The sequence below is a fragment of the Cyprinodon tularosa genome, unplaced genomic scaffold (assembly GCF_016077235.1).
Source record: "Cyprinodon tularosa strain WSP-4 unplaced genomic scaffold, ASM1607723v1 ctg222, whole genome shotgun sequence".
NCBI lineage: Eukaryota > Metazoa > Chordata > Actinopteri > Cyprinodontiformes > Cyprinodontidae > Cyprinodon > Cyprinodon tularosa.
In genome coordinates, this window is record NW_024038830.1 from 936,774 (window position 1) to 960,608 (window position 23,835).

General features: G+C 39.7%; 1 protein-coding gene across 7 annotated transcripts in view; it reads left to right on the forward strand.

Annotated features, from left to right (window-relative positions):
* Positions 1-23,835, forward strand: part of eml1 (EMAP like 1) — a 79,961-nt gene that overhangs the window by 28,433 nt on the left and 27,693 nt on the right. For 5 of the 7 annotated variants that reach the window (XM_038286247.1, XM_038286243.1, XM_038286244.1 and 2 more), the window contains exons 2-4: positions 10,609-10,791; positions 11,081-11,134; positions 21,058-21,196. In XM_038286247.1, the coding sequence (XP_038142175.1) occupies positions 10,609-10,791; positions 11,081-11,134; positions 21,058-21,196 (376 nt within the window). The remainder of the gene's footprint in view (positions 1-10,608; positions 10,792-11,080; positions 11,135-21,057; positions 21,197-23,835) is intronic. The other 2 variants (XM_038286248.1, XM_038286249.1) reach the window with 1 other exon arrangement.

The following is a 23,835-nucleotide window of genomic DNA, read 5'->3' on the forward strand; positions in this document are numbered from 1 at the left end:
ATAAATGAAGTTTCTAAGGACTGCTACTGTGACCAAAATTAAATCTATGTGCATAATCTACACAGAAGGGTTGCTGTATGTTTTCTCCACTGCAGCTGACAGGAACACAATCGCCTGCTGTTCCCTCTGCTTCTGTAAATCTATTTTTACTCTATGGAAATAAGGTTTTCTGTATTGATACTTTTTTTCTGGATGGAACATCAGCGCAGAAAAAAACAAATGCACGGCCACGCCTGCACTGGATGGAACGAGCGTCCCGCCTCCTGTTCCTTCCTGGTGGTTTGTTACTGAGGACAAAGGCCTGTTTTATTTGAGAAAAGGTTGAAACTGAGAGTGAGAGCTTGTGTTAGAGCCTGTTGCTGCTGCCAACCATGACTCAGTGCATCTGAGGCCTGTTTGGTTCATTAAAGTCTAAGGAAGAGGAGTGATGGGTCCAGCTGTTTGACACAGTGTCTCTCATTCACATTATGAATTTATGTAAAGACGATAATAATTGTTGCTTTTGCAAGGCAGTCATAAAACTAGGGTTTAGTGTTTAGTTTTAAGGGGGGTTAGCTATTTAAAGGAACTTAATTAGAGGAGTTAAACCCATCTTAACATTTCTATGGTCTGTCCATCATCCACTAATTCAAACTCTGGAACTACTATCAGGCAGCCATCACTAGCAAAAACAGGCAAAGACCAGATTCACACTGATTTGTTTTTAAGAAACGTTAATGTAATATTTTTTCTCTAAATGTATTCTCTGAGGCCGGACTGTTTTTAATAGTTAGATGCTTGCTCTGTTGACAGATTTTTCCCACTACCTTAATAACTCATTTAAATGTGGCTCTCTTACAGTTTTTGGCAAAGCAGCTTCAAACATTTGTTTAAATCTTTATTAAATTAGCCTGTTGGTTTCCTAAACTCCCCACATGTGGTCATCACATAGTTTTATTCCTGTTTTTAAATCCTTTTGGAACATTTTCCTAAGACAGATTTAAAAACAGAGGCAGAGAGAAAACAAAGCTCTGATTTTAAGTATCACTGACATCCACCATGAGCACATCCTTATTGGTGTTTTTTTTTTTTTTTTTTTACAGGGTGTTTGTGTAGCGGTGTATATATTATGTGCTTCTGAGTTAAGAGTGAGTTATCCTGCATCAGTGGCCATGTCGTTGTCTGTTTTTCTTATTTTCTGTCACTTATTTCTGCCTTAGTGGCTGTTCATGTCTTTTTTTCCATTTTCTAGCAGTTTAAATCATTTTCTCTGTATTGAAGGAGGTAGCTCAAAATCTGCAGTACTGAACAATAAAGCATTTTCCAACTCTTATCACTCTTATTCTAAACCTCTTCTCTCCCCCTAACAGGAAGTGTTGGGTAATTTAAAATCAATATCATGATAAAACGCTCTACCTCATTAACCTTCGATTTTTATCAATACTGTCCCTTTATGTTTTTTTCCAACTTCCTTTTCTTCAGCGCTCAATGGAATCCCCAGACCGTGATGTTTCCAGCATCCAAAGGTCACCCTTGTATGATGGTTAACAGTGATGGGCTGCAGCATTTCTGATCCATTTGAACACAGCATGCCAACACCAAACCAAGAGTTCATATTCAGTCTAATCAAAACCCATTTAAGTCCCTCTGTTTTCCCCTGCCTTTCAGTAATCCTTGCAGTGTAAGATTTTTAGGTAGCTGATGGTGGATTAGTGCACAGATTATTATTTCCATGGAAATTCTGTAACCTGTCTGCAAACAGGAAGACAGGGGCAGAACAGTGAGATGAGGAATGGTTTAATAAAAAATGCTGAAACACTGATTGGAGCATGTTCAGATAGCAGAGGTGACAGAAAAAAAATGTTTCAGTGGTCGGTATGGAGCAGTGGGGAGTAGGAGTGATTGAGCAGACGGCTGGTGAACGAGACGAGCTTGATAAAAGCTGGAAAAGGACACATTCAGACCCTGAATAAAAACACAACTCTAAGTAAAATGAAGACAAGAACGAACAAGACGGCTTAAAGTAAAGAAATACACTAACATAGAAAATCAAACAATAGAAGTCTAAAGAGGTGAACAATTGAGGCAAAAACATCAGAAAATGGAAATACTTGTTCGAATAAAATAAAAACCAAATAAAAACATCTAATAACCTTGAATCTAAATAAAAACATTGTGACAGTAGCTGCAAATTCCTGGTCTTTCTGCTCCTGGGAACCTTTCCTTTCCTAATTGAAAGTATTGATTCAATTAGAAATTATCGTGATAACTTAATCTTTTTTATTTAAGGTTAAAAAATATGTTTGGAGCCAAAACTACCTGAATACCTTACAACATTCAGGTTGCGAAGGTCTCTTCACTGTGTCGCTCATTTTAAAATATTAGAAGATATTTATTTTTATATCACTTCATTTAAGGTTTAAACCAGTTGATATACATTTTTAACTCATCAGGAAGTTTTTGTTTTCTTTTAACTGAAAGTTTTTAGCTGTTTTCATGTTAGATTGTGCCTTTTTGTACCCAATTGATTTCACATGTAGAGAGTTTATTTCAACCTTATAACAAATGATTTACTGAGAGATCTAAGGTTTTATTTATGGAGAAAATAGGTTAGGTGTTGCTAAATTTATAGTGATACTCCTATTAGGAATCTATTTTCTGAGGGAATAACTTAATCCTCCCTCTAAAAATAGAAAGTCAAAACGCTTGAAGATTAAAAGCTGGATCTCAGCCTAACTACCTTTTTAATCTAGATTTTAGTATCTAGATGCAGCATTTGTGTTCTTGTTCGCTGTCTCCATTGTCACAGTGGAGGGTTGACATCAGGAAGGATGTAGCTGATAGGAAGATGGCGGTTTTACTATAGGAACCCTCTGGGGGTTATTTCTCCTCCTATCATCTCCTCTTTGACCCCTTGCTGACCCTTGTACATGCAGAGCTTCCTGCTTTAGTCTTCCGCCCTTCAGTGATGCTGTTTTGACATGAAGCTGCCCTCCCGGCCTTGTTTTTTTGTTCTTCCCTCCCTCTGTGCTGCTTGTTTTCTTCTCTTTAATCCCCTGCCAGGTTTTGTATGTGAGGATTTCCTTCTCTCTTACCCAAAGAGTCGTCAGAGGCAGGTTGCAATCAGCCACCTGTTTTCCTCATCTAACCGGTTAATTGGCTTTGACAACATGAGCGGGTCACCTGCGGCCGACTGCAGGAGACACGTGGGATGGATCTGTCATTCTTCAACCATGGCTGTGGTCAAATTGGAAAAAAACGTGTTGTTTTTTTCTGACTTTAGTGTTCTTGCCCTGATTTATCTGATTTAATGTTCTAATTAGCTCCTCAGAATAGCACCAAGTGCTGCAGGAAAATGCTGTTAACCCTGTTGTTAGATTCAGGGGAACAAGGGAAACATGTACAACATACCTGACACTGACCCTAGAGGACAAACTTGGGACATCACCGCTGTAGAGGTACAGGGGGTAATGATTCAGGTGCATTGGAGCCATGTCCTCCAATATCTAAAAGCTGCAGGACACTTTTCATTTTTGATGCTACAACTGGCTTGGTTTAATTAGATTTTTTTTTATCTTAAGTAATCATGTTTTGCAGCCTCTTTCTAGGAATGTTTATCCCAGGGGGCTGAAAAGGAGGCTTCAACTTTTTCATTGCTCTTAGGAGTGTTTTAATTCTTTCTGGTTTCTCGTCGTGAGAAATGGTTAAGCTTAGATGAGCAGCCTTCATAGAGTGGGGAGGCTCTGCCTTTTAGGTAACATCATAAAAAGAGAACTTAGGGCAGAGCTGCAGCTCCTCTGCTTAGTAAACCTCCAGTCCACATCAAACCAGGAGAGCCAAGGACAAAGATAGTTCTCCCTGTAGAGACATGATATCAGTTCTGGGATCGCCATCATGGGCAGTTCCAGACAGGGGGGGACAGCAGGGGCCAGTGCCCCTGGCCCCTGTTATGACTCCTGTAGCTGCTGAAGACATGATACTAAAATTCTAACAATAATATACTGGAACAGACAACAGACATGGTGACTGATGGTTTCCTTTTACAAAGTCCAGTGGATTGCTTTTAATTTTCTTTTTTTGGAATTCCCTTTTACTCATTTTTTTTTTTTCTTTAGAGATCTGTTTTAGTTATGATTTATCTGAATCGATCAGTTTTATTTAAGTTCTTATTCTGATTTGATCAAAAATTTGTAACTTTCATTTACGGTAAAAAAGGGTCAGAAATATGTAAAATTGACCTAATATTCCAAAGAATAGCTTTATTTGATCTTTTAGGAGATAATTATTGAGCAACTAATTATTTCAGATTCATGTTTTTTGTTTTTAATAGAATGTTTTTTTTTTTACTTTTAAGTAAAATTTAGATTTTAAAACCAAAGATACCAAATTTTCAGTTGGAGCAACATAATATTGACTCTTTTAATATATTTTAAATGTTAAACTATTGCACTAGAACAATGAAACTGCCACCTATAACCATAAATGAGCCGGAAAAAATGAATGGAGTTGTGTTATTGTCATAATGCCAATACTGAAGCGTCTGCATATATATGTTTCTTTTGGAGCATCATGGCTTCCATATTTATTGCCTAATGCTGAAATTTAATTGAATAAGGACAAAAAATGTACTTTCCTCTCAGCCTACTGTTGTCGTTTAGAGCTGTTTAGCTAAGGGGACGTTTTAATTTGCTGCATTTGACTGGGGAAAAAGTGTCCATAGTGTAGATAATGTTGGCATCTAGTCTTAGTTTCGGTTTGTTTTAGTCTGTTAATTTCACAGTCTTTAACCTCATATACAGATTCTACTCTTCACAATTAGCTTTAAACTGAGGTGGAATATTACAATCTACAGAATTGGTGATTTTAAAATAAATTTTAATTTATTTGACAGTGTACATTAAAAAGCATTCCTGCAAATGCACCAGAATTAGCCAAAAGGCTATTTTTCATCTCTTGTCCCTGGACAGATCTTAAAATTGTCTACCTAAAAAAAACACAACAGTAAGCATGCTACAATGTAAAATACAAATATAAAAAGAAATAAAAACAGCTATAACTCCTCAAAACTGATTTAAAAATACAGAATAAGTGTTCACTGGACTACAGAGGTTCATAAAATAGAATAAAACATGTGAGAGTCTGTTAACTCTTCTTATTCTTATAAACCATATCATTATTTCAGGAGCTTACATTAGTCAGGTCAGCAGCAAAGGGAAAGGAATCATTCAATTTTAGCATGTGATTCACCGGGAGACAGTGATGTCCTGAAGGAACGTTTTTCACCAGCTGAAGTGGCAGTGCTAATGCACCATCTGGACAAATGCATGAATATTCTGGAATTAAAACCAGCCGTCAATAAGCCGGATCCAGCAGCTTCGGAGATTATATCAACCAGCGTGCTCTTTGGAAAACAAACCCCAGCCAGAGTGTTATGACAGCTTTTTTCCTGCAGCTGTTTGAACTTTTCCTACTTTTTTACTTTTGTTTTTCTTAAATATTTCTTGTTCTTTTTTAAACCCTCCTACAGCTTATCCTGCTGACCTAACTTTCCATCATGTTATTCATTGTGAAGCATCTCTGCTCTGTTGGAGCGACGACAGGGAACGTTAATCAGTCTTTTTCTCTCTGGGTTATTGGCAGATGTTTAAAAAAAATAAATAAAAAAAAAACATCTGTTCACGAGAATGCCCAAAACATTGTGTTCAGCTTGAGTCAAAGATTTTTGGAATGACCTCCACATGTTCTGTCTAAATTCCTGAAGAGGTTCTGCATATAATGATTAAAAAGTTTAGAGCTCCTCAGAGGATTTCTGTGAATAGGGATTACTGCCCATTTTTTTTTTTTTTTTTGCTTTTTTTTTTTTTTTTTTTTTTGCTTTTTCATGATTTCACATGGCTTCTATTTAAGTGATTTCCTATAAAATGTTTGGCAGGGATCAGAAACTTTTGATTTATGTTTTATGATCAAATTGCTATTGGATGTCTTTTTACCTCTAATAAATTAAGTCGTCATTTGAAAACTTTTTCTTTTCTGGTAACTCAATGTTTGTTTTTTCCATATAAACTTTTTTTAATGGTTCTAAAAATGTAAGTTTTGCCTCATAGCTTTTCTAAATTTCTGCATGTATCAAAAACTTTTGTAATAAGTGGGATGATCTTTGTAGTGACCATCAACAGTCTGTTTTCTGACCTGGGTGGAGCTGCTGCAGGTTCTGTTCCTTTTGAGCAGGAAAATCAGCTGCAGTGATAGACATGCAGTCAAGCTTGCAGCTTTCTGCCTGAATCCCATCATCTTCCAGGCGGAGTTAATAGGGCAGCATCACCCCCAGCTGCATTAGGGTGAAGCCAGGGAACCGTCTCAGATTTGTGACCCCGACACATTTTGGTCCAGTAATGAAATGAGGACAGAAAAAAATAAGTTGGTAGGAAGCTGAGGAAGACTGACAGAGATGATTTCAGCTCATGGCTGACAGGTGTGAAGACCCCACTGGAGATTGTAAGTGGGCAGAGATCCATTCGCCCACAGAATGAGCACAATAGTGTCTGATACTCCACAGTGTGATGGATATGTTGTTAAATAAGGATTGACATCTCAGTAATCTGAATCTCTGGACAGAAAGTATGTGAGGGTTTTATTAGTAAGAGAAGAAATTCAGTCGAATCCCCAGAGTTGGTGTGGCCCACATTTCTCTGGAGGAACATGCATTTATTTACCTTCTCTGACTCTGTTGGCAGGAAACGGGGTGACAGACAGAGGATGTTAGCACAGAGCTGTAACACCCAGTCATTGTGCTGCAGCGTTACTGTCATTGTGTCCATTTTCACAACAGATTCTCAAAAGACAAGCAAAGCTTTATCTGAGGGAATTCACATCCTGAAAGACATTCGCCTCCATATATGAGCAAGGATCACCTCACTGAGATATTTGCAGTTAGACGAAATGTTGTTCATGTTTTTTTTCTATATATTTAGTGGCGCTGGTATTTTTCATCATCAAAAATGTTCTGATTGATTTGAAATCTGTGAGTGGATTCGTTATTGTTCTTTTAAGTCCGATGGTGAATCAGCAGATTTAAATCAGCTCTACTTCTTGCTTTGTTTTTTGATATTCAGACCGATTAGGACACGAATCGGTCAGACCAGCGAGGCAGGAGGCTTCACTAAGCTTCCAAACAACCAAACCTTCTTCAGATAACACTTTCCATCCCATGAGTGTGTGTGCTGAGCTTGATCTGGAGGTGAAAGTCTTTTCTGATTGCTGATTGGTACCGTAGTCCTACCCAAAAAAGGCTTAACTACAATTGTAGCTGTTTATGTATAATTATATAAATAATTGGTAATTTTATTGATATTTTTTTTTTGATTTTGTGATTTTCCATAACGAGCGATAAACCAACTGTCTTCTTTCCGACAGTAAAAGATGATGAAATTCTGTACAATGCTGTCCCACAGCTAAACTACAAGAGTAACTCCGACCAATGGGTCGTTTAAAGCTGTCTTTATTGAACTGGTACCGATTTACTAAGTGGCAGTAGGTGGCTGATCTGATTCTCCTGCAAAAACAATATTTTGAACAGTCCATTTAGAGAAAAGTAAGAGATCTCTCAAATTAACTTGTAAACAAGCTGTTTCCGAAACTAGTTGTTGTCTGCTGGGCCTCCGGCAGCGCAGAGCGGGACAGAAAGAAACTGAACAAACTAGTGAGAAGAGCGCTTCTGTCCTAGGCTGCACTCTGGACTCAGTGGAGAAAGTGGCTGAGAGGATGGTTCTGTCCAAGCTTACATCCATCATGTACAACACATTCCACACTGTGCATCAGACTGTAGAGAAGCTGAGCAGCTCATTTAGTGAAAGATTTTACCCCGTTTGTAAAAAGGAGCACTACCAGAGGTCATTCATCCCTGCTGCCACCAAACTCTACAATACGACAGTACAACAGCAATAACTTGTGCAATGTATAATGTGCAATATTTGATACCTTGTGCAATAACATTTTTCTCTATATTTGAAACCCAGTGAAATAACTATTTATTTAAATCTAAATATCCAACCATATAAATACCCATTCAAACACCATGTGCAATAACCCTGTATAATGCTCCTACTATAAAAAAAAAAAACATTCTTCTTCTTTGACTATTTGAGCTGATGAAACATGTAAATTTCTCCACTGTGAGATCAATAAAGACAATAAATCAATCAATCAAACTAGACCAACACTTTAAAATTGGTGAGACTAAGTAGAAAAGTGAAACCAATTCACATAATGCATTTTTTCTTAAATTTCAGAGGTGCAGCTACAAACGTTTTAAACAAATCTGGATGTGTTACCCATTCAGAAAGCTACTTATAACTGATGAGCTTTAGTTTGGTAAAGTGCTACATCTGTTAGCTGAACTTAAATTTGGATCTAATCTAACCCTCATATTGATGTCTATACAGGACTAAATAATCTGACTAGTTGGTAACATGTTAACCGACCAAGCAGCCACCTCTGAAGATTTAATTTAGCATTAGCTGCAGGAAGAGTGAGGAGAGACAGAGGTCTTGACTCCTTAAATGTTCTTATTCATGTTGCACATTCGTCTTTTCTTCAGCAGGTAGCAGCAGCAATGACCATGTAGAGATTTTCAGAGTAAAAAACTATCTTGGTTCCATTTAAAATGAGTTTCCCAAAACTCTGCAATGAAGAGGATTCTGCTGCAGTTGATTGAATCCAGGGTCCAGCACGTCAAAGATGGGATGAAAACCGAGTAAAAATGTAGAAGAGATCCAGACAAGAAACATATGAAAATATGTCATGTGAAAATATTTTTTACCTTAAAGGAATAGTACACCCAAAACATGATTAGCCTTCATTTTCTACTCACCCCCATGCTGAACAACACTCTGGAGTACTTTTTTGATATCTCAAATGCATCTGGATATCTGGGAGGCTTCTTGCTGTCTGCTGACATTCAAATAATGGAGGTCTATGGTGCCCGAGGCAGCAAGGTCCATAAAAGTCCACAAAAAACGTGTCAATATTCCTCCATACTGCTCGTCCAATGTAATCCAAGTGTCCTGAGTGGGTAGCGTCCATAATTTACTCGAAACGAAGTCATTTAGAATGTTTTTAGAACATAAACAGTAGTGTATAGGATTTCCTAAAAGCGCACGCCTGGGAGTTCACGACGATACGGAAACCGCGGCAGACCAAACCAGATGAAAGTGCGCATTCGGCTCAGCAAAGAACTCATGTTCTTCCTCAACACTGAAGTCCTCAGACATTTTTCTTTCGTTGTTTCTTTCTTTGCACAGGTAAACAGCACATTTCTTCTTCTACGCTTGCATTATCGGCAGAGCAGACGCTGAATGCGCACTTTCATCTGGTTTGGTCTGCCGCGGTTTCCGTAGCGTCGTGAACGCGCTTTTAGGAAATCCTATACACTACTGTTTATGCTCTAAAAACATTCTAAATTACTTTGTTTCGAGTAAATTCTGGATGCTACCCACTCAGGACACTTGGAATACATTGGACGAGCAGTATGGAGGAATATTGACACGTTTTTTGTGAAATTTTTTGGACCTTTCTGCCTCGGGCACCATAGACCTCCATTATTTGAATGTCAGCAGACAGCAAGAAGCCTCCCAGAATTCCAGATGCATTTGAGATATCAAAAAAGTACTCCAGAGTGTTGTTCAGCATGGGGGTGAGTAGAAAATGAAGGCTAATCATGTTTTGGGTGTTCTATTCTGTGCAGTGTCACATCATTGGTGTCTTCTGTGTTTGGATTATGGGTTAAGGTATTAACCCAACATTATTTAGCATTTTATTAAAGGACATAAAACAAAATGTCACTTTATTATTTAATAAGAAATATAAAATAACACGTTTTATGAGGAAGGTAACATCAGGTACATATTTAGTGGACAGAATTGAAATTAGGGAGGTCCTCTGTAGAGAAACAAGCTTCTTTTTACTTATCAAAAAGAAAACTTTACAAAAAAAATATTTGAATGAATATGTGTGGTCGGGTTATAATACTCTATCGAATCCTGTTTGAGTCATGGAGGCTTGGGACCTCATTAGACCTCTTTGCTTTCAGTAGAGCATCTGAAATCAACAACTTCTACAGCTGATTGACGATGTTATTTATGCAGGTCAAGAGCCTTTTCCGTAAGCTTGTCAGACGGCAGGGGGGCTAAGTCAGACTGGGAGTGGAGACCCAGGGTTTTGGTTGGTCTAATCACCCAGCCTCATGAATAAAACATCACAGTTTTTACAAATCTACAGGGAAAAACAGAGCAGTGATTTACATGAATATTTTATCAACCCACCGTGACTTCAAAGGGTTAATGGAGCAGACCCAGCACATGCATGTGTGCGCGTGTTTTCATGAATAAAGTGGACCCTAGTGGCCCGTGTTTGGCCTCCATCTGTGTGTCAGCTGGAGACACGATAATAATCTGTTCAGCTTGATGAGAAACCAGAAAACATTAGAAACTGACTGACAGCTGCGATTAACCTCCTGGGTGGTTTTGATTGTTATGTCCATAAAACAATCTTTACCTGTTAAATTTGTCATTTTTTGATGAAGTTGACAATTTACCCTCTGTTCTGATCTGAGCTCCCCCCATGTCTCCTCAGATGACAGTGCATCAGCTACCAGCAGCATGGAGGTGACGGACCGCATCGCCTCCCTGGAGCAGAGGGTCCAGATGCAGGAGGATGAGATCCAGCTCCTAAAATCAGCTCTGGCTGATGTCGTTCGCAGGCTAAACCTGTCGGAGGAGCAGCAGGCCATGGGGTCCCGCAGAGGTCCCACCAAAGGTACCACAAAACCAGAACTTTGTTTTTATCATAACTTACCTTTTTTGTACATAATTTATTGCTTTGGGGAGAGCTACCATATAACTATGCTTAGATTATGTGTGTAAAACTTTCTCTTTTCTCGTTTTTTTTTTCCAAGTTGTATTTCCTGCTAAAGTTCAGATTGTGTTCGAATTTCTCCTCTGACCAGCTGTCAATCTCTCCGTCTCTCCGTTCCGTCTCTCCGTCCTGTCCTCCCTCCTCCATGACTGTACTGTCTTGTTAAATGCGTTGTGCATTGACCTTATAGACTCAACTAAGATGAGAAAATCTCCATCTGCGGACAGCAGTTTTGGAAAGTCAGGTATGCCGACTGTGTAGTCTGTCTGCACTCACCGGGCCTGTTGTGTACATTTCGGTCATTGCCTGCTCTGTAGGGATCTGAATGGTAACATTTCACCTGGATATCCGGTTTATTGCTGCACACTGTAAAATATACAGGCTTAAAGAAGTAAATGACTGATTAAATGGCAAAACTTTGACTTAGTTAAACATTTTTACCTTCTAACTCTCTTACGTCATGCAAAGTGAGTTGCAGAACAATTTTTAACTTTTAAAAACATTTAATCTGTAATTTTTTTTTTATTAAAAAGTTAATCAGACTGATCGGTTTGTAATTTTCCTCATATGGAACTTAGAATTGATTTTTTTTTATTTGTATTTGGAAAGAGAGTCAGTTAATAATACTTAAATAACAATTTTTATTGAAATAACATTTTTTCAATCCATGGAAAACGTTAGGACAATCGTTACCCCTTTGGTTGGAATACCTACTGTGAGTCGCTCCCTGTACCATTCTAATAGTTTCTGATCGTTGTTTTGGAAAGATCCATCCATTTTCTGTCACGCTTTATCTCAGCTTGAGTCGCGATAATTTAGAGACGCCAATTAACCTAACAGTCTTTGTTTTTGGACTTCGGGAAGAAGCCGGAGTACCCGGAGAGAATAAAGGCATGCACAGGGAGAACATTTGAAACTCCATGCAGAAATCGAACCTGGAACTTTCTTGCTGCAAGGCAGCAATGCTACCCACTGAGCAGCCCGGATCCATTCACTCCTCTTTACGTCACCCCACACCCTCTAAAACAGCATCCAGATCTTTAACTAGGCCAAGGAATCTCCCTTTCTTAAACTCCTCTGTGGATTTACTGCTGTGTTTTGGGTCATGTCATGTTGCAGGGCCCAGCATGTTTTAGCATACATGTATTTAGCAGATTTCCTCATGTTTTTCTCAAACACTCTGTAAGGACAAGCTTCTCTGATCCTCTTTCCTTCTGTTCTGGTGTCCAAATTATTTATATTGATGCACAGCGGCGTAGGAAGCGGGGGGGACGGGGGGGACATGTCCCCCCCAATATAAAAGCCAGGTGGATATGTCCCCCCCAAAAATTGTACCGCAAAATATTAGATTTTGACAATTTTTTAACTATCGTGCTTTTATTTTGAAGGCGCAGCATAGCGTTACGTCACTGTACTCCCCCTCCCCTCTGTGAACTGTTGAGTGTTTGAGCTCTCAGAGGGAAACAGCGATACAGAAAGTCAGAAACTTGTTAATGAGGTAAAATGGTCTGTCGGGAATGCTGCTATGAATATTGCTTATTTATAACGTCTTGTTGTCAGTTCACTTTCATATATAGAAACTGAATCTTTTTGGTTTAGGCATCTTAGTCTTGTAGGAAGAGGATTAGGGCCACTGAAAAACGTTAACTGATTTTTAAATGTTTTTTTAGTTTAACATTGGGGGAAAAGTCAGATTCTGACTTTTCTCAGAATTCTGACTTTAATCTCAGAATTCTGACTTTTTTTTCTGACTTTTTTTCCCAGATTTCTGACTTTAATCTCAGAATTCTGACTTTTTTCTCAGAAATCTGACATATGATTAATATTTCTAATCAGTTTACAGTTTTTTTTGGTGGGGGGAGGGGGGACTATACAGATATATAAAAACAAGAAGGTCTACCTAAAAAATAACCAGAATATATGTTTAGAGTAAAGATTGACTACTTGTGTTTACACAAGCACACAATTTCAAATCTGCTGAGCTTGCTGTGCAAGAAAATGTAAAATATACGTATAAAGAAATATAACAGGAAGTACTGCTAAAACATAAACTAAATGTTAAATAATGTAGATATTGGTTTAAAAAATTCTTCAGATTTGGAAATTTGGAAGGAATACATAATTTTGAAATTAATCCACAAATCTGGTAAAAAATAAATAAATAAAAAAGTTGCCCTTTTTTACTTGAGGAATTTGTTGAATAACTTCATAATTATGAGTTTAACTAGTTGGAGGTAATGCTACACTTCTCTGCTTCCTGTCCTGCTCATAAAAGGTAAACATTATAAACCCACCATTCATTTTCTACACTATTTGGAAAACACAACACAAATGTAATATAACAAAAGTATGTTTAACAACAAACATGTTAGCATCCAGCCATAGCCATGTCTCTTTTAGAGACTAGCTCTCTTGTTTTAATGACCTTCTGCTCCGCCATTAATGAGGGGGCCCCTCGGGCACGTAAAAAGTTGCCTAATTCTGTCATTTTCCACCAATGTGTCACTGGCTCTCTCAAATAACTCACATTTTTGTCAGTGAAGCTGAGTGCTCCACATCTCTGCCTTCATGGTGCCCATCTACATTAAGATCCAAAATTCTGAGAAAAAAAGTCTTAATTCTGAAAATAAAAGTCAGAATTCTGACTTTTTTCCCGTATTAAACTGAAATAAAATGTAAAAATCACTTAACTTTTTTTTTTTTTCCAGTGGCCCTAATCCTCTTCCGTAGTCTTGGTCTGATCACTCATCCAATATTTAACTGCTAACTTTCTCTAGACGTTTGCCACGCTAGCCAAAATGTTTTTTTTATATATATTTTTTTATATCTCATTTCAGTACATTGCTACCACCAACTAAAAGGCTGAAACAGCAGTAGGACTTACTCAGATTTTTTTTTAAAGAGAAACGTCAGTGAGAGTAAAAGTCACCTAACACAACTTGTGTTGAAATTAGCCCGGTCTGGGTGTGCGTTTTACGAGGATTTTTTATTTTTTGCATGGTTTTGATTCGCCGAAATGGACAGATGTTATACCTGCCGCGCTCCTGATCGTTAGTTAACCACAGGGAGAATTACTTTTAATTCTTAGCAGCGGCGGTCGCATTGGTTGTGCAACCACTAATTAACCAACTAATTAACTTCTACATCTTTATTTCCTCAGATAAACTGCTGGCTCCTCTTTTTAGACTATAAACAGATTAACACAACATTGACAACTCTGTAGTTTTCTCTGTTCTGTACTGCAAACTGGAATTAAAGGCGCCATTTCTACCAAAGGTCTGGACAGACTGGCCACCTGTCTAGGGTGGACCCCGCACCAGCACCTCCTGACCCCACTAAGGGACAGGGTGTACAGAAAATGGAAGGATAGATGGATTTCTACCAAAGGTTTAGAATGCGTTTTTGAACCAGATGCTTCAAAGCGCCCTGTCCATAATTCTTCAACACACTGTCAGCTCCCTCTGTCAGTCAATCTATATAAATTCATTTTTGACCATTATTGCAAGTTTGACAAAATAAAACATATCAAACTTTGCACTTGTGTGGCCTACTGAATTGTTTTGATTTTCTAGTGCGTATGCGGACACTAAATATGCCAAGGGCTGAAGCCCTTGAAAGACATCTCCCTTTGCTTAATAAAAGACTCCAGTCATTTTGTTTGGTGATATGCTCACATCTTATGAACAAATGCATTATGTTAATTTTAAATGCATTATTTTTGCAAACACATTTATAAAGGAATAAAGTAAAAGATTAAATAGCCTTTTTTTTAAGTAGCGTACTTAAGATATGTTTCTGTTGAATATTTACGAATCTCAGATTTCCGACATGTGTCCCCCCCAATTGTAAACATATTCCTACGCCCTTGTTGATGCATGTGTATATTATTAGCAGTGATCTGACCTTTGTCTGCATTCTCTCTGGATAAACGCAGTCCTGCTGTTAAATATATTAACTAAACATTCACAAAGAGCCAAATATATGTCAGTTGAGGAAATTTTTGTACTCCTAGGGACTTCTTCCATCTTGCAATCTCTTCTTAAGAGAAATGTGGTTAAAGGTCCAGATTTAGGCGTCTTGGCGGATTTTTCTTTTTTTCATATCCTCCACCTACTTACTTCTAAATTGAACCGACTGATTTTAAACTCTTTTAAGGCCTCTTTAATTCTTTCACTGGACCTCTAAGCTGCAGCACTCTTCCCTCTGAGTCCTCAGACAGATCTTTGGATCTTACCATTTGCCTTGACTCTTGTTTTTACAGTCAGGAGACTCAAACCTAATATCTCCATCAACTGCAGAAGCCTGTTAATCGTTCTTTCTTGTAATTCAGGTGTGTGGCAGCAAGAAAACACCTACAGTAAAACATGCAGGGTAGTGATCCTTAAGGATCATAGTTGAGGACCACTGCTTCAGCAATTGTCTTTTTTAATAGACATATAAACTGAAACGTATCTGACTAAACCATCAAATTATAGATCTGTGAGATGATATGAGACACTAAAACACGTTGGACGATCTAATAATTGAGCAGAATTTGATAAAAGTGACGGCTCACCCCAGGCAAGGACAGCCTTACATGAAATCAGGACTTATTTTCTAAACGTCTGATCATCTCCGCCTGCCTCCACTCATGTCCAGCACCTCAGAGCCTTTAACGTTTCCACTGACAGTTTGTGTAAAACATGAAGGCTCTCATTGTTGCGCCTCTGTTTCATTTCAGCTCTGCATGTGTCCGTTTCTTCACCACACATAAACTAGCGGTTTCACGTGACGCTCACTACACTCTATGGATTCAGTGGTGTGAAATGTGTGTTTTAGTGGTGGAGCAGAAACAGATCAGAGCTCTGAGCTTCTCCAAGCTTAGTTAATGTTGTCACACCTAGTTTCACCCAGATATGGGAGGATGATTCAGACCTCGAGTTGCTGTTGAGTATTTTCCTGCAGACATCCAGCAGACTGTTTCCCTCTACTGAAGCAAGAAAAGCTTAACAAACACGCACTGATCCAAGTCATGGACCAGCTGTTTATCCTCTCTAACACGACAACAACATTACAAACCTGAGCTAGTTCCTGCAGATTAATGGCTACTTGAGAGATCAGTTGGAAAGGTCTGGATGTGCAAGTGTTTCAGACTGAATGTGTGTCTCTGCAGGAGGATGCTGCATCTATTAAATATTTATTACTGCAGATAGAGCAAACATATTTCAGTCCTTTGAATCTTTTGGTTTCTTCCCTCACTAACACATATATATGTATTTTATTGGCAAAGTTAAATTCCTGAGAAAAAAAAAAAACTTAATTATTGCTTAATTTTAAAGCTATGAAATCAAAATGCAGCATACTGCCAGAAGGACTCTCCCCCCTCAATGCATATCGTTGGATTTAAGATGATTATAATCCAGCATCCAGGTCTTCAGACTCCTGCTATAGACTCACTATGAGCCATGAATCGATGCCATCCAGGCAAAAGGTTCTGTCACGTAATGACCCCTCACTAAATGGCCAATGACCATTTATTAATGGTGGTAAAACAGTCGTAAACTCAAAGCGATTGGCGAGGTAAGTTCACAGTTATTGTAAATTATTTCACAAACTCTGAGCCAGGTCTCATCCAACATCAGGGTCTGACCTCACTAATGCTGTTCTGCAGGAATAGACACATTACGGGCGACATCAAATCCTACCTGAAACTACTGGCTAAGGATAAGGTTAAATACAGTAAGATTGTTATTCACGCTGGTGGTAATGACACCCGGTTACGCCGATCGGAGGTCACTAAAATTAGTGTTGCTTCGGTGTGTAAGTTTGCCAAAAAAATGTCGGACTCCGTAATTTTCTCTGGTCCCCTCCCTGATCTGACCAGTGATGACATGTTTAGCCGCATGTCGTCATTCAATCGCTGGTTGTCTAGGTGGTGCCCTGAAAACAACGTGGGCTACATTAATAATTGGCAATCCTTTTGGGGAAAGCCTGGTCTGATTCAGAGAGACGGCATCCATCCCACTTTGGATGGTGCAGCTCTTCTTTCTAGGAATCTGGCCACATTTATTAGTCCTCCAAAACCCTGACCACCCAGGGTGCAGACCAGGAAGCAGAGTTGTAGTTTAACACACATCTCTGCAGCTTCTCTACTGTTACCCACTCTTTACTCCATCCAGACAGTGTCTTGCCCACGACCAAAATCTAATAAATTAGCAAAGATTCCCAAAGGAGTAAATCATGATAATCTAATTAAAATCAAAATAACTCCAATTGGGGAAAAAGTTAAAACAATTAAATGCGGTCTGTTTAACATAAGATCGCTTTCCTCTAAAAGTCTACTAGTTAATGACTTGATTTGTGATAATCACATTGACTTGTTTTGCCTTACAGAAACCTGGCTGCAGCAAGAGGATTATGTGAGCATAAATGAGGCAACTCCTTCAAGCTATTTAAATTTTCACATCCCCAGAAGTTCTGGGCGAGGAGGAGGAGTAGCAACAATCTTCGAGTCTGACTTACTGATTACTCCCAAAACAATTAATTCCTACAACTCTTTTGAACATTTAACCCTTAATTTCCCTGATCCAAATTTCAAGGCAAGAAAACCTCTTCTTTTTGTAACTTTGTATCGTCCACCAGGTCCTTACTCTGAATTTTTAGATGAGTTTTCAGAGTTCCTTTCTGATTTGGTATTAAATACTGACAGGGTCATCATAGTGGGAGATTTTAACATCCATGCTGACATTGAAGGCGATAGCTTAAGAGCAGCCTTTAATGCTATCTTAGACACTATTGGCTTTGTTCAAAATGTGAATAGTCCCACGCATTCTCATCTTCATACTTTGGATCTTGTGCTGACATACGGCATAGAATGTGAAGAAATAACAGTATTTCCTCACAACCCTGTCCTCTCTGACCACTTTCTAATAACCTTCAGGATTACTTTAACAGAGTTCTCCTCCCCCAAAAGAAGGTTCAATTTTAGTAGATCTTTATCAGATAGTGCAGTTATAAATTTTAAAGAATCTGCTTCACTTTCTCTCTGCTCTGTGTCACTGAGCAGTGCTGCAGAGTGCAAAAGCTTAGCTTATTCCCCTTTACAGGTTGATGATTTTGTTGAGGGGGTTGCTAGTTCTCTGCGTATTGCCTTAGACAACGCAGCTCCTTTGAAAATGAAAACCGTTAAAAATAGAAAGCTTGCTCCTTGGTTTAATGCAGAGCTGCGTACTTTGAAGCAAAATGCTAGGAAACTGGAGAGAAAATATCGCTCCACAGGCCTGCGAGAGTCCTTCCTAGTCTGGAAAAATGGTTTACTGCTGTATAAGAGGACCCTTTGTAAAGCAAGAGCAGCATACTTCTCCTCATTAATAGAGGAGAATAAGAATAATCCTAGATTTCTTTTTAATACAGTTGCCAAACTCACCCAGAGCCATAGCTCTGTTGAACCGTCCCTTCCACCTGCTCTTAGCAGCAATGATTTTATGGGATTCTTTATAAATAAGATTGATCTTATTAAAAATAAGATCATAAGCACTCCTCTATCCGCGATTGTACCTGAGGTAGTCATGGAATCTGAACCGGGTTTAGACTGCTTTGATCCAGTTGAACTCTCTGAATTAGCAAAATTATTGTCTTCATCTAAGCCTTCAACTTGTATGTTAGATCCAGTTCCAACCAGGTTATTTAAGGAGGTATTCCCTTTGATCTCCTCCTCCATTTTAGATGTGATTAATCTATCTCTGTTACAGGGATATGTACCTAAAGCTTTTAAGATTGCTGTAATTAAACCTCTGCTTAAGAAACCGTCTCTTGACCCAGATGACTTGGTCAATTATAGACCTATATCCAATCTTCCTTTCTTATCCAAAATTCTTGAGAAAGTAGTTGCCAAACAAGTTTGCGATCACTTCCACCATAATGAACTTTTTGAAGAGTTTCAGTCTGGCTTTAGAGCTCATCATAGCACTGAAACAGCTCTGGTGAAAGTCACTAATGATATTCTCATGGCCTCAGATAATGGACTTGTATCTGTGCTCGTCCTGTTGGATCTTAGTGCTGCATTTGATACAGTTGACCATAATATTCTTTTAGAAAGACTTGAATATTTTGTTGGAATTAAAGGAACAGCACTAGACTGGTTTAAATCTTATCTATCTGATCGAATTCAGTTTGTTCATGTTAATGATAGATCTTCAACACGCTCAAAGGTTACCTGTGGAGTACCACAGGGATCAGTGCTAGGACCAATTCTCTTTACTTTATACATGCTCCCAATTGGTAGAATTATTAGACAGCATGGGATTAATTTCCACTGTTATGCTGATGATACCCAGCTATATCTGTCTATAAATCCAGATGAAGCTAACCCATTACATAGATTACAGGCATGTCTTGAAGACATAAAAACCTGGATGACTCTTAATTTTCTGCTTCTGAATGCAGACAAAACAGAAGTTATAGTCTTTGGACCAGAGTCTCTGAAAAAGAAACTGATTAGCCAGTCACTTCATTTGGATGGGATTAAACTGATTTCAGATAATAAAGTAAAAAATCTTGGTGTTATTTTTGATCAGGACCTGTCATTTAAATCCCATATCAAAGAGGTTTCTAGAATTTCCTTCTTTCATCTGAGGAACATTGCAAAAATTAGAAATATCCTGTCCAGGGGTGATGCTGAGAAACTAGTCCATGCATTTGTTACTTCAAGGCTGGACTATTGTAATTCTTTACTATCAGGAAGTCCACAAACTGTAGTTAAAAGCCTTCAGCTGATCCAAAATGCTGCAGCCAGAGTTCTAATGAAAATGAAAAAGAGAGATCATATCTCTCCTATCCTGGCTTCTCTTCATTGGCTTCCTGTTAAATCAAGAATAGAATTTAAAATCCTCCTTCTCACATATAAAGCCTTAAATGGCCAAGCTCCATCTTATATCAGAGATCTGATTGTTCCTTATGTTCCTAACAGAGCACTTCGCTCTCAATCTGCAGGTTTACTAGTGGTTCCTAGAATTTCTAAAAGTAGAATGGGAGGCAGATCTTTTAGTTATCAGGCTCCTCTCCTGTGGAACCAACTACCAGTTTTAGTCCGTGAGGCAGACACCCTGTCTACTTTTAAGGCTAGGCTTAAAACTTTCATTTTTGATAAAGCTTATAGTTAGGGTGGCTCAGGTTATCCTGAGCTATCTCTATAGTTATGCTGCTATAGGCTTAGACTTTTGGAGGACATAGGGACCCCCATTTCATCATTCTGCTTCATTCTCTCTCTGTTCTCCTATTCTGCAGAATCTGTTAGTTCAATCTCTAACCTTCTGCTCTCTCTGCTTTTCCTCAGAGTAGCTTTGCCTCGTCTGTTCCTGTTTGGCTGTGACGTCATCCTGGAAAAAAACATCAGCTGTGCTGCTTCTATCAACACCCTTGTTAATAGATGTTGGAGATCGGCCTGTTTTCCAGTGTGGTCCTGTTTCTCTGACCGTGACTGAGTGGATGTGCTCTCTTCGTCCTCTGGCATGGGAGCTGCCTTGGAACTCGTCTGCCTGGCTGTGTGTTTCCTGGACGGGGCCGCCTTTTACAGCTGCTTTTTGTATCTCTGCTTCTGTCTCCTTGAACCCCAGTCGGCCTCGGCAGATGGCCGCTCACACTGAGCCTGGTTCTGCTGGAGGTTTCTTCCTGTTAAAAGGGAGTTTTTCCTCTCCACTGTCGCTACAAGCATGCTTAGTGTGGGGGATTGTATTTGAGTCAATGAGTCAATGCAATCAACTGGTTTTCCTTAGATAGAAAACTTTGTATCAGTTTGACTGTATGATCTGGTTGAACTGTAAAGTGCCTTGAGATGACATGTGTTGTGAATTTGGCGCTATATAAATAAACTGAATTGAATTGAATTGAATTACCATACACACACTCCTCATCTTTGCAGAAAGCCGACCCTGAAGAGGTGAAGCTCTCATTGCTGCAACATAAACTTAAACAATCGAATTTAAATACAAGAAAAAAAAGTTAAAAAAATAACCTCAAATAGAATATCTTTTCTCCTAACATTTTGATTACCTGGTATAAAGTCACGTTTCTCCTCCCAGGACCCCTCACTACCTCATCACTGACATGTCTGCTGTAAACATCTGCCTCTCTAACATTATAGCTGCAGCAGAGCCTCATTGTCCTGCTGTCTGTCTGTCTGTCTTGCAGCCAGGCCGATGATCGCTACTCTGCCGTTACGGCCCACAGTCAACAACGGGACCGTCCTGCCAAAGAAAGGCAGCAGCACTCTGCCCTCCCCAGCTGGATCTGGATCCAGGAAGGATGCCAGCCCAGCAACCAATAAGAGGTTAGGAAAGGAAGTATTTAGAAGTGTTTTTATTACCATTGTGGTATCTTTAGAAAATATTGCATACTTTCTGATTCAACAGCTTTTGCTGTGTTGGTCCTTAAATACATTTAGATCCTCCTAATGCTGCTGGGAAGGTTTGAGCCACACATCGTGTTTTTGGTGTCCTTCTACAGTTAAAGCTTTCTATCAGCCAAATCCACTGACATTTAACAGGGCTTATAAACAAGCCTTCTTTGTCCTGGCCATATGTGTGTGCAGGTGGAGACCAAGTTATAAATTATGTCTGCCAGAGAAACAAAAGCCTTTTCCCGTTTCTGGATGACATTAACATAATCAGATGAGGACTGCAGACAGCAGGGACCTGCTCCGTCCAAACAGATGTCACAGCTCCAGTGTTAGTGTCTGTCGGTTCTCGCTTCAGTCATGTTTGCTAGAAAAGAGAAAGAAAAACTTAAGTAACCTTCGCTGAGCTCCACTGAACAGGCCAGTTTTAATAAACTGGGTTTATTAGACATCAGTTAGTCATTTTACAGTACAGTTAAGGAATAAGTCGCAGTTACAGTAAACAGAGATTTATAGAAACAATGGTTTATTTTGTTCATTTAATTCATTACATACAGGGTGACATGTCTCAGGGATTTATTTTTATTCTTATTGTTTTTGCTTACAGCTGAAAACCGAAAAACTATTTTCTCAAAAATTTGATTCATCAGACCAATAAAATGTTTTTATAAAACAACAATCTAAGCTTACAAAAGCTTATATCCATGTGCTGAGTGTCATGATGGGTACTCAAAGGGGACCCAATTATGCAGAACACCACTGAGGCGGAAACAGGAGTAAAGGTTTAACAGGGTTTATTTTGCACAAGCACACTGAATGTACTGGTTCAGGTTCGGGGCCTGGGAAACTGGTTCACTGGAGTCTGCGTGGGAGACAGTTTAGTTAGCGAAGAATCAAAGGAGCTTGACTTTGGGGGTTTCTGGTTTGTACCTTGAGGGTTCTTGAGGTTAGCTTTGGGAGAGTCACTGTTGGCTCTGGAGAGGAGTTGATCAGCAGAGTCCGCTTGCTGCTTCAGCGTCTCACGTCTAGTAATGAACAGACCTTGGCTTTGGGTTTCCCAGCTCTTAGTCCTGAGCTGCATGGAAGTTCTCTATGATTCTTCAGGTTTGGCTCAGAGGGTTGGCTCGGCAGGTTAGCTCTTCCAGAGCTTCACAGAGGAGACACTGGTTTCCTGGAAGATAGAGACAACGGTTAGAATCCTGGCTGGATTCAAAGTCACAAAGATACTCAGAGAGTCTAGGCTTAGGCGCTGACCAACTGGATACAACACTGCGACGTTGAGGCAAGGTTTGAAGACAGCTTATATAGTGGGTCCTCTGATGATGGTAATGAGCAGCAGCTGTGCAGGAGGCTCTGCTCAGGAGGATCCACGGCGGACTCTGCTGGAGAAAGATGGTACAACTCCAGCTCCCAACAGTACCCCCCCTCAAGGGCGAATTCCAGACGCTTCAGACAAGACCTAGGGAAAACAAGGGAACAAAAAACAACCCACCAAGGGTGGGCGCAGGGGCCACCATACTAGGTAGGCAAGAAGCAGAGTCCAAAACAAAAAACCAACCCACCCAGGGTGGACGGAGGGGAAAAGAAAAAGGAAAAAACAAAACTGAGTCCCAGAACAAAAAACAATCCACAAAAGGTGGACGTCAACAAAGAAAGTCTCTGATATTTTACCGGGAGACACCCGGTAGCAGCTCAGAAATAGGTGCAGGGCGGGGCCGCCCACTGCGGCACCGGAGCAGATTCGGAGAGAACCGCCGACTGCAGCTCTGGCTGCAACATAGAGAGAGCCGCCCACGACGACTCCGGTGCAGACTCCGAGGTGTCCTGAGGTGCCCACCGAGGGCCCCTGGATGCTCGGATCGGCCGTAGAGGGACTCCAGAAGGTTCGGCGGAGCGGGGACTGGTTGACTGACTGGAGGCATGGCAGGAGGGAGACCACGATTCAACGTGTCTATGAGTCCAATTAATATGAGGGTTGTGTCGTTCCAACCACTCATATCCCAGAACCAAAGGAGAACAGGCTGATGGGAAAACAAGAAAGGTTAAGGTCTCTCGATGACTACCTGAAACTTGAAGCTGAAGAGGCAGAGTCTTGTGGGTAACCTGGTGTAGACTCCTTCCATCAATCGCTGAGACTTTAAGTGGCTTCCTCAGAGGGGTGGTCTCAATATTTAGCTGTTGAACTAGATTAGAGTCAATAAGGTTTCTCTCACAACCAGAGTCTATGAAGGCTGACAGAGTGTGAGTCTGATCAGAACAGAACAGGGTAGCAGGTAAAAGAAGACGAGAGGATTTTCTATTTGGTTGATGCTTCACCAGACTCTCCATAGTCGCAGACAAGCTCCAAATCTTATTCTTGGCTGGACAGGATGAAACAAAGTGCCCTGGTATCCCACAGTAAAAGCAAAGTTTCTCCTCAAACCTTCTCTTCCTCTCGTCGGGTGTGAGCCTAGTGTGACCTATTTGCATTGGCTCCCCCTCAGTAGGTTCACAAACTGGTGGAGCAAAGTGAGTTTTAGACACAGACAGGATTCAGGCTGGGCACGACTCTCTGTTCTGAATGCCTCTTCGGG